The sequence below is a fragment of the Kryptolebias marmoratus genome, linkage group LG11, assembly GCF_001649575.2.
Source record: "Kryptolebias marmoratus isolate JLee-2015 linkage group LG11, ASM164957v2, whole genome shotgun sequence".
NCBI classification, from domain to species: domain Eukaryota; kingdom Metazoa; phylum Chordata; class Actinopteri; order Cyprinodontiformes; family Rivulidae; genus Kryptolebias; species Kryptolebias marmoratus.
This window is the reverse complement of record NC_051440.1, coordinates 1894123-1905620: the sequence shown is the minus strand read 5'-3', so window position 1 is coordinate 1905620 and position 11498 is coordinate 1894123. Positions and strand designations below refer to the sequence as shown.

Here is an 11498-nt window from a genome sequence, read left to right as displayed (position 1 = left end):
GAGGGACAATCCAGAAATGGTCATGAATGCCAGTTTATAAGCTATCAAAGTTCTCAAATAAAACACCTTTTGATAATGTCAATATTTGTTGGTAATTATCTTACAAAACTAGTAAGTATTTTTGGTTTATATATTAAAAGATGGAATATTTACAATATAACAGCTGAGAGGATGGAGAAAAAGATCAAAACTTGAGAGCCCTGATCTTAAGCAACTATGATATGTGTTTCATTCAAATTAATTGATCAGAATTTATGAAAATCATGTTTAATCTATGATGTTTATGTGTATTTCTGGGAGTGGGTTTTTTGCATGATGTTTTAAAGACATGATCAGCTGATGAATAGATAAGCTGTGTCTGGCAAAACTTTTTATATACAATTGTATATATTTGGGAAGATAGACTTAAACACAAATAATGTAATACTTAAAATGTGAATGTGTGTGTATGTGTATGGTTGGGGGGAGGGGGAGTGGGGGGTCACGCTATGTTGTCCCACATTGACATTCCCAAATGTTGGCAAGTATGTGTGTGTGAATTTGATCTTGTTAGACTCTCCACCCATGAACCTCTCTGCATGTCACTGAGTTAAAAAGCTGGGACTCAAAGATGAAGACAGGAGTGCTGTCTGTGTGTAAGCACAAATACAACTAGTTTATATTGGGAATGTAAGTTTAGATCTGAACTTTTAAGTGGTGAACTAAAAACTTGAACTGATGACATGTTAATTTGTGTGAACTGAAGTTTAAAGTGTTTTTTGTTATAGGTGAATCAACACAGCATTACACAGAAAAATAACGAAATGTACAAACTTCTTTTTCAGACCACAGTTGTGAGGCACTGTGCTTTGTTTACTATCTTACCTTATCGTCTCATATTGATAATACATGGATAGACATTTTGCTTTGGAAATATACAACAACATATATAATACAATCTGTAGGATCTCCTAAGAAGGCTGAAATGTGTTCATAAAAGATAAAAAGTGCTAAGTCTTCTTTATTCTAATTAACAAAAAATCATTTCCAACTCAAAAAAAAGAGACATTATATTCAGTCTTTTGGTCTATTTAAAATGCTTTTCAAACAATGCGTTTTCCTTCACTTTGTTGGGGACACGAATCCTCTTTTTCAAGGCCAGGGTGGAGTTGACCTGCTCGGCGGAGAGCAGGCTGTGCCACTGAGCGACTGGCCGCCGTGGGTTGGACAACATGTCCGCCCAGTGCCTCAGCTGGTTACCAGTGGCATTGCAGCCCAGGAAAACTTTCCCAATGGCATCATTCCTGGTGACAGCATCATGGTCCCACACCGAGATCACCAGGTTCACCCTCTGAGTGTGACAGACAAAAACACACTGTCTTATTTAAGAAGAGTTGTCTTATGGTGTTATGGAGCTATTGTTGTTTGCAGGATTCCTTCTAAGTTGTTCATTACCAATATCTTTCCATGCACTAAGAAACTAGTCACAGGATTGCAACTTTTGAGTTCAGCTTTAAATTAAATTTTACCCTGGTACTTTAGTAATTGTCATACATAAATAAAACATTTTGAACCCCAAGTAAGAGATAAAAGAAGTTTTGTTGTGGAAATGTGGAAAATCTTCTTAAATGTTGTTTTACTTAATTACAGTGGGTTGCAAAATTATTTATTCTTCTCAGTATTTGTCCTATTTAGTTGCTTTACAACCTGGAATTTAATTAAATATTTAATTTGTTTAAAAGCAGCAATTCTTCAAAAATACTTTAGATTAATGCATTTAAACTGGGGGGGAATGTGAAAATAATTTTAAAACAGTACAAAACTGAAAAATGATGTGTGTATATGTATTTAGCCTCTTTGCTCTTAAGTAATAAGGCCTACCACCAAGCAAGAAACAGCATGAAGACCAAGCATCTCTCCACACAGGTCAGAGACAAAGTTGTGGGGAAGAACAGATCAGGGTTGGATTATAAAAAATATCCCAGAACCCTGAACATCTCATGGAGTTCCATTAAATCCATTATTAGGATATTGAAAGATGATAATGCCAGAGCAAACCTGCCAAGAGAGGATCATCCACCAAAGGTCACACAGTGGGCAAGGAGGGCATTAACCAGAGAAACATCCAGGACGACAAAAATAACCCTGATGGAGCTGGGAGGATTTGTCTATTCTCTATACGACCACTAGAAGCTGCACAGAGCTGAGCTTCATGGAATAGTGGCAGGACAAAAGCAGATAAAGAAAAAGAAGCTGGACTGTTTGGAATTTCTTTCTCAAACATTTAGAAGGTCCTGTGGTCAGATGAGAGCAAACATCAAGGACAACACCATGTCTGGGCAAACCTACCACTTTTAATCAGGCTAAAGACACCATCCCTTCAGTAAAGCAGCATCATCAGACATAACAACCTGGATGACTTAATTTTTTGCTTTTTAACTCTGACAAGACAGAGGTTGTGGTTTTTGGCCCTTCAGTTTTTTAAATACAGTATGTTTTTTCGTTGATGTTGTGTTTAAAAATTTAGTTTTCAGACTATGCTGTTAGTTTAAGATGGGATTTCTTCTGACAGTCACATGTATTTCTTCATTTTCTTTCAGCTGTTCCCTTTTCAGTGGTTGCCACAGCGAGTCATCCTCTTCCATCTAACTCTGTCTTCTGCATCCTCACTCTAACTACCTCCATGTCCTCTCTAACTGCATCCATATATCTCCTCTTTGTCTTTTTCCTGGCAGCTGCATCTTTAACATCCTTCTACCAATATACCCACTGTCCCTCCTCTGCACATGTCCAAACCATCTCAGTCTGGCCTCTCTAACTTTATCTCCCAGTCATTCAACCTGTGCTGTACCTCTGATGACCTCATTCCTATTCCTATTCATCCTTGTCCCTCCCAAGGAGAACCTCAACATCTTTAGCTCTGTCTCTTCCAGTTCTGTCTCCTGTCTCCTACAGTGGACCTCACCACTGTCCTGCTGTCTTCATATGTGTCCTGTACCAGTCTAACATACTTCCCTGCCACTCCAGATTTCCTCATACAACACCACAGCTCCTCTCTCGGCACCCTGTCATATGCTTTTTTTTAATCTACAAAAACACAATGAAGTTCTTTCTGACTCTCACTGTACTTCTCCGTCAGCATCCTCAAAGCAAAGAAAGCATCTGTGGCGTCTTTCTTTGCATAAAACCATACTGCTGGTCACAAATAGTCACCTCTTCTAAGTCCAGCTTCCATAACTCTCTCCCAGATCGTCATTGTGTGGCTCATCAACTTAATTCCCTTGTACTTGCTACAACTCTGTACATCACCACATCACCATTATTCTTAAAAAATGGTACCATCACTTTTCTCCTCCATTCCTCAGATATTTTCTAATTCTCAAAAATCCCATTGAATAGCTGAGTCAAAACTCTCACTGCCATCTCTCCTAGACATTTCCATACCTCCACTGGTATGTCATCAGATCCAACTGCCTTCCCCATCTTCATCTTCTTCAAAGCTTTCCAAACTTCATCCTCACTAATCTTTTCCATCTCCTGGTCCACCGTTTCTATGACCTCTACTCTTTTTTTCCCTTTCATTTTCTTCTTTCATCAGCTCCTTAAAGTACTCCTTCTATCACACTCTCCTCTCTTGTTAGAACATTACCATTTCTATGTTTACCAAACCTAACCTGCTGCACATCCCTTTCAGCCTGGTCCCTTTGTCTTGCCAGTTGATACAAGTCCTTCTCTCTTTTTTTAGTGTCCAGTCTCTTGTACAACTTCATATGCCTCCTGTTTTGCCTTTGCTACCTCCCTCTATGTTGCATCTCCCTATATTCCTCTCTTCTCTCTTCAGTCCTCTAACTGTCCTATTTCTTCCTGACTCACTTTTTCCTCTGGATAACTTCCTGCACTGCACTATTCCACCACCAGGTTTCCTTATCATCTTTTCACTGTCCAGATGACGTAATAAGTACCTTCCTACTTGTCTCTCTAATCACTGTGGCTGTAGTAGCCCAGTAATCTGTAAGCTCTTTCTTACCACCCAGAGCCTTTAACTGCTCAACGTCCACCATTTGGTCCTCTACACTCCACTATCTGATGTTGTCTAGCCTCGCTCTTCCCTGCCACAACCTTACAATCTACAATTTCCCTCAGAATCTAGTCTACCAGCATACTCCTGCGTCCACTCTTATAGGTCACTCCATGTTCCACCCTCTTTTGGAAATAGTTGTTTACAACCATTTCCATCCTCTTGGCAATATCCACCACCATCTGTCATTTCTGGCCTTTCCTTGACACCAAACCTGCCCATCAGCACCTCATCTTCTGTTTCCTTTACCAACATGTCCATTCAGATCTGCTCTGATCACCCCTCTCTTCCCTGGGAATACTCTCTATCACTTCATCAAGATCCTTCCAGAATTTCTCTTTCTGTTCTACATCACATCCAACCTGTGGAGCATAACCACTGACAACATTAAACATCAGACCTTCTACTTCTACCTTCAGACACATCACCCTATCTGACACTCTTTTCACCTTGACTACATTCCTTGCCAACTACTTCAGGACTACTCCTACTCCATTTCTCTTCCTATCCACACCACGGTGAAATAGTTTGTCATTGTCCCTATGTTTAAAGTTGCTACCCTCAGTCCTACACTCCTGACCTTACTCTTCTCCCTCTGTCTCCTGGCATGTTTCTCTCCTCTTGGTCTTTGACTAAAGTAGCACAATTTCCACCAGCACCCTGTTTGTCAACAGCACCGGTGGCAGTCCTTGTTAACTCAGGCCTCGACGGATTCAATATGGTATCACTTGGATGAACTCACATGTTTGTTTTAGCAGAAGTGTTTAACGCTGGATGCCCTTTCTGACACAACCCTCACCATTTACCTGGGCTTGGGACCGGCACAAGAGATATACCAGCTTGTGGTCCCTAGTGGCTGGTTTGACACTCACCTGTATTTGATCAAATGAAACCTCAAAGGTGAAGGACTCGTTGAAATACGGGTTTAATGTCTTCTTTTTAATAGATGTTGTCTTTTTTTTCCACTTCGTCTTGTCCAGAGTCAGCTGTATCTTCACATACGGATCTATAAAAAGTGGAAAATTTGTTGCTTTTTTTTTAGTTAGCAATGTCTTCATTTTTAATATACATAATTGAGGCTTTCAGTTCAAACAGACAAGTTTGTACTTGTGTAACACTGGTAACACAGATATCTGTCCACTACAACCTCTGTTGTACAGATAGTAAATTAAAAAATGTCATTTATAGTAAATAATATCGATTTAAAAAAATCTGTTAAAGAAATCGACCAATTTTGCACCATTTTGAATGTGATATAACACAGAATCAGAAAGACACATGGCACACTCCTGTGCTACACACAAAAGACCAAAGTTTATGTTTCCAATTTATATTTATTGCCCGCTGCCAAAGTTGGGTTGTAATGTTTAGCATAGGATAGTCCAAGCACCCCAAAGTGCTTTACACTACATTCAGTTATTCACCCATTCACACACTGATGGTAGTAAGCTACATTTAAGCCACAGCTGCCCTAGGACAGACTGACAGAAGTGAGGTTGCCATCACACCAGCACCACTGAACCCTCTGACCACCACTGCTGATTGCCACTAGTTTAGTGTTATCCCCTTCTGCCCCTTTAGAATGAGCAAATGAAACAAATGTGTTGTGACGCGTAAAAAAACATCAGTAACCCTGAGCTAACCTGAGTGAATTTATTTGAGGTACTCATCATTTATCAGTCCATCACACTAGACTGATAAACAGTCCAGTGTGATGGACTTGCGATCTGTCTAGAGTGTACCTGCCTCTAGCACCATGACCTGCTGGAGTTAGGCTCTAGCTCTCCCATAACCTGCATGAAAAAACGGGTAAAGAAAATGGATGGATGGTTTATCAGTCTGACCTGAGCTTCCATCAAAGTCCATGCTCCTCAGGTTTTTGGCCTCCAGGATAACCACAGTCAGCTTGCTGGCAGTTGGAACGTAGCGCAAGGAGAAGCAGATTTCCCCCAAGTTTTCCTCCTGCAACACACAAATGGTAAACTGAAATGTCCACAATTTGTTCCTCTGTTTTATTCATCCTTTTACCTCACAGTTTTTCAGCGCAAGTTGAATGCTTAAACATTTTAAATGTCAAAAACACTTGCTAAATCAATTAGAGTGTCTTAATAAAAACCTCTGTCTTTGTAAGTATTGGTGTGTTCAGGAAGCACTTGTGCATATGTGCATTTATATGTACATTATAACGTTGCTTTTGTTGTTTTAATTCATGTAAATACACTGGTGTGATACCTTAGTATATGTTTTGGTCCAAAACATATACACATATATATATATATATGCAACATCATCTGGATATGCACCTTTTTTATGCCAAAAACAGTAAAGCAAAGTGTAATATTTGCCAGAAAACATATATTACATCTAATGGTGGGATGTTTAAGTTTGAATGGTTCTGATCCAAATCTTACACTGTCATTCCCAATGATTATTTCCCAAGTATGAGTTATTTCGGGCTGGCTTCCTAAAAATGAGGGGGGAAAAATGAGCCAATGTTTTGAATGGCTCTTTGAAAGGAACATATCTAAAAGAGCCATAATCTCAGTCTTTACTCTTGATCCACTGCATATTCTGGTGAAATAATAAAGAAGAATGTATATATTTTAAAGCTGATCTGTGTTACAGAGCACTACAGCTTAACATGTCTAATATATTTTATGCACGTCCAAAAGCACACCATACCATGGAGTTCTAGGTGTGCTTTCTTAGCTTTAGAATCAGCAATGACCCAAACATGTTTTTGAACGGCAAGGTGTGAGAAAATCTGGTTTCAATTCAGCTCAGTTTTTTTGTGCAGCACTAATTCACAGCAGAAGTTATCTCAAACACTAATTTAAAAATATAGAGAAAAAGAAGATCCAGTGTCAATCCCAGAGGAAACTAAAGTATTCAAACAAAATCTCCATATGAAGAGCAACAACTTGCCAACTCTATACAAAAGGGCTCAGCTAAAATTTAAACCACATATTTCCAACCATTCACACTCTCACTCACACCTAGTGACAACTTAGAGTTACCAGTGAATCTAACATGCATGTTTTTGGCCTGTGGGAGGAAACCAGAGTACCTGGAGGAAACTCAAACCTGCACAGAGAGAACAGGTAAATGCCAAACAGAAAAGCTCCAACAATAATCTGACCAGCTGGTGGTACTTCAGATAAGCCGTGTACTCCTTAAAAACAAAATTAGCAACAGGTTGCAAAAAACCTCAACTGGTAATATAAAGAGTCACTTCTTCCCTGATGCCATTAACGTGATCAAATGAGCGTACTGTGACAGTAAGAGGCAAAGATCTGAAACCTCAAACTTGGCAGGCTCGGCCAGGTCCTGCCACTCTTCAATGACGTGGTTCCAGTCAACGTTGCAGAGCTGCACTCTTAGTTCACCAATAGCTTTGTGTTTGGTGAAACGGTTGAAGTCGAACACCTTCATCACAGCAGTCGACTCCAGAAGGGAAGACTTGGGTAGCTGTCGGAAACATTACTCCAGTTAAAAGAAGAAAAACACCAATTACCTTGTTGGTGATTTAAAGCCAACAAACAATCTGAGAACTAATCATTTTACATTAAAAACAAGATCACCTATCAGATTGAATAATAGCTTGGGAATTTTCATCTTAGAGTTTTCCATTGGCATCAGATGTCTTTTAATAAATGTTTCTAAATTTTTAAACTCAATGTGAATGACAAATTGTTTCCTCTTTTACCCCTACAATAATTAATGTGCTGAACAGTAAAACTCAACATCATAGGACCTAATATATGTATACAGGCCTGTTGACTGACTGTTAAAATGATTTGGACAGTGGTGGGCCGTCAGGGCCAGCATGGCATTCTCTGCTGGCCTAACATAACCAAGAATCATGATCATAATTATGATAAAGGTTAATTTAATTTTTTATTTACTTTCCCTAGATATCTAAAAGTATTCATATTCTCTTCATGTCATATTATGCTCCTTCCAGTGCTGTTGTTTTTAGGTTAGAGTTTTTACCCAATCAAAATTCCGCTATTTTGCCAGGCTGTATGAAATCTGCCTGGGCCTTCAAAATTAACAATGCAGGCGTCTGTGCACTGTAAGTGAACGGGCAAATACAGTTGATAGATAGTTGCGATAGCCAATCAGATCATGAGTTGTGTCAGTAAGGCCCTCTAGCTAGCCTCATGTTGAACGTGACATTTACGTGTCCTGTGATTTGATAAGGATACTTACTAGTTTGAGCCACGGCAGTGCTATGCAGATCAACAGTCACACCCGGGACTGTTAACGGTTAAAAACTTCTTTAACCCACAATGGCTGAAGGAGAGCAACACGTTGATTTGGTTGCTGATATACTGGCAAGGCTGTTTTCAAGACAAACTTTTCAAGAGAAGCTAGATCTCGTTAGAGGAGGACGGCCGACCCCCGAGCTAGTTAACCTGTTCCAGAATGGATTTTGTGTTGAAAAAAGTGTTTTGGGGGACACAGCAGTTTTGGTGAGTGCAAACTTGTATTTATTTTATTCTGTTTTATTTAGTTTCGACAGTAAAATACCAGATATGTTTTAATTGCTGATGCAGGTTTGTTGATTTTTAAAATGCGCCAGATAATAGCCCATTTTGATTTTCTTCCTTGTGTTATAAATGCTGGCATAATGAAAGGTATTTATTGACTAAGTTGGACATCACTGAAGGCCTAAGTGTGAAATGCACCGCCCGCCATTCGATTTGGAACAGTAAAATCCCAAGCTCATCTTCCTACAGTCTTTCAAAAAGGTCAAGCAACAAGCCCAAAGCAGAGGACTTTAGACTCCTACGAGTGATGTAGGCTTTTAACACGCAATGTTAGTTATTAATGTTGGCTTGTGCCTGAACCTAAAAAGCTCCATGATGCTTTACAGCTCTATAGCCAGGGTCTCAAACTGAATTTTGAATTTGATTTGAAGCTGGATTAAAGAGATCAAATTTGGTACTAAATATAACCCTTAAGGGGAATCTTTCTACAGTATTTTGCATTTGATTCAAAAAGTGTCAGCACTGCAAAAGTAAACTGTCTGAAGTCTTCTAACTTTTAAACAGTACTGTAATTTATCACATTTCTGTGAGTCTTTTAGGTTCGTTTTTGATATAGAGGATCCACATTGTCATACAATATTGACACTGGATATCAAAATGATCATCATTTAAGGCATTTATTTATTTGTTTATTTATGGCTTGAAACTTGAAAAATTCTAAACCCCAGCTGAACTATAAACACTCAGTAAATGTATCTCAGCAGAATAATTCCTCTCTACCTGGAAGATGAACTGCTCATTGAAGACAGGGTTCAGTGTGTTTTTGAACACTTTGGTTTCGTAGGTTTTGGACTTTTCAGGGAGAATGTAGATTTTGACATACGGGTCTGAGCTCCTTCCCAGGTCCATGGCTTTCAGGCTGTTTGCTTGTTTGATTCCTACTGTGAGCTGTAAAAGAAAAAAAAAAAAGAAAACATAAGCCACACATCGGCTAAAACAGCTCGAAGTCCAGAAGTGGCTCCAGGACCACATAAATCCGCCTGTTGACATCCTCAAATGAAAACCAAACTTGAAAAAAATAAAATAAAACCAGCACTTGACTGATGGAATTAAATCTTTAGGCTGATGCAAACAAAATTCATACTACCTTGTTTTTTTTACCTGTATTCAACAAAGACCACTGACTTTTGACTAAATCAGTCTTGACAACCTAGAAGGTTTGTGATGGTGCTGGCAGAAGTAGACTGGTGTCAGTTCACAGGAAGATATGTCATTCTAGATAAGGTCAAAGGTTTGGAACAACTAGTAATACGAAAATCCCTTTTTATTAACTCAGATTAACAGATTTTGAGCTCAAATTTGATGCAGTAGTAGCTGAAAGTCATTTAAAACATACTATGGGTTGTCACATCTTGTGATTGCATGAGCTCACATGTAACTTTATTTTTAAGGTTTCTCCAAAGTGACTACAGCTCTGTCATTTCTCAGCATAAAATGATCTTAGTTTAATACATCTGGTATGAAAGGGGGTGGGCGACATTTATTCCTTCAAGCAATGCTCTGCTTTTAATTTGCCGCTTCCTGTTGAATGCTATGTTGTGGCTTCTGTTTGCATATATTGTAGCACATAGATGAGGATAAGGAAGGGTGATAACCTTTCTTTAGCTTACCACATACTCATTAAAGCAGAGGCACCAGGTCAGACTGACCAAACAACACATTGATTATTCCTCTTAGGAACTTAATCATTCGATTATGTCATCTATTCACCCTTATTATTGTCAGATCTCAACAGCTATAACTCAAATTACAAATTCCAAGGAACCCTTTAACATAATATGTATATAGGAAACCAAATTTTGTCTTCATGGTTTTATTACAAAGAAAAAAACTAATTTAAGAAAATAGAATCAACAATGAACAACAATGACAACCCAACAATAAAAAGACCTGCTTGCTGTTGGTGGGTATTCGCCGTTGGACTACCTCAGGGTCAAATCATACAACTACTCTCTGAGTGTACAGTTGGTATTTAGTAGACCTTCTTGATCTTTAAAAATGATTTCTGAATCTGGACCGAGTTTAACAATCTTGGGAGATGTTGGAGCAGTTATCAGGCCAAAGATTGTGTCAGAAACACGCATTAGATTGCCCTTGACCTGTACTTTGTGCTACAAGTATATTTCTTAGTTTAATTTTTTCTGAAATGAAAAATTTTCTGTTAAACATTAGCAAGAAAACTTTGTTATAGTTCATCAGCAGCTTCATACAGGGGTATGTGTGATCTAAAGCCTCTTTGCAGGCATGAAAGCATAACCTAGGGTTTTCCTGGCTGCTTTCTTTTTCACTTAGCCTTGCAAAACATCTGTGGATATATGTGTAGTTTTGTCTTGAAGAGTTTGTTTGAATTTTTTCTTGGAATTGTCAATGCATACATTTTGTTAGCTTGTCCAATGCCTCCTATAGGTACTCAAAATGATTAATCCTGAGTCTGAATCAAAATCTCCTCTTTCTCTATTGTGGGCTGTGTTTTGTCTGTCAGCCATCGTGTGAATGTTTTGAACAAAACAGTGAGGTGAAAGGTGTAAAGTCTTTTTATTAGTGTTTGATTAAATGTATTTGTTGTTAAAAGTTTATTTTTGTTTAAAAACCACTTTATTTAGTCAACAGTTGATGTTATTGATTTATTTAATTGCGCTTAAAATGATTCACTAAATTTCAGATCAAATGAACAAAAGTTATGAAACACAAGGAAATATGAAATCTATCAGCCACTGCTGCCTGCTGGTAAGCGTGCCTGCCCGCAAAGTGCTAGTCCCGAGTTTTCCTGCACAGTTCAGCGTTTGTGGTTTGGGATGAGCACAAAGCTGACACAAGCGAAGCAGAAGTCTTCTGTTCGCCCCTGTCCTCAGGGGTGCGGCTTCTCGCTCCATGAGAAGGACCAGCAC

At 38.8% G+C, this 11498-nt stretch overlaps 1 protein-coding gene across 4 annotated transcripts in view; it reads right to left on the bottom strand.

Moving 5' to 3' along the window:
- Window positions 1-813: 813 nt before the first annotated feature.
- Window positions 814-11498, bottom strand: part of syt8 (synaptotagmin VIII) — a 43240-nt gene continuing 32555 nt past the window's right edge. For all 4 annotated transcript variants that reach the window (XM_037978326.1, XM_037978328.1, XM_037978329.1 and 1 more), the window contains 5 exons: window positions 9331-9498; window positions 7358-7525; window positions 5902-6019; window positions 4930-5063; window positions 814-1330 (listed from right to left, as the gene is read on the bottom strand). In XM_037978326.1, the coding sequence (XP_037834254.1) occupies window positions 1067-1330; window positions 4930-5063; window positions 5902-6019; window positions 7358-7525; window positions 9331-9498 (852 nt within the window). In that variant the 3' untranslated portion in view covers window positions 814-1066. The remainder of the gene's footprint in view (window positions 1331-4929; window positions 5064-5901; window positions 6020-7357; window positions 7526-9330; window positions 9499-11498) is intronic.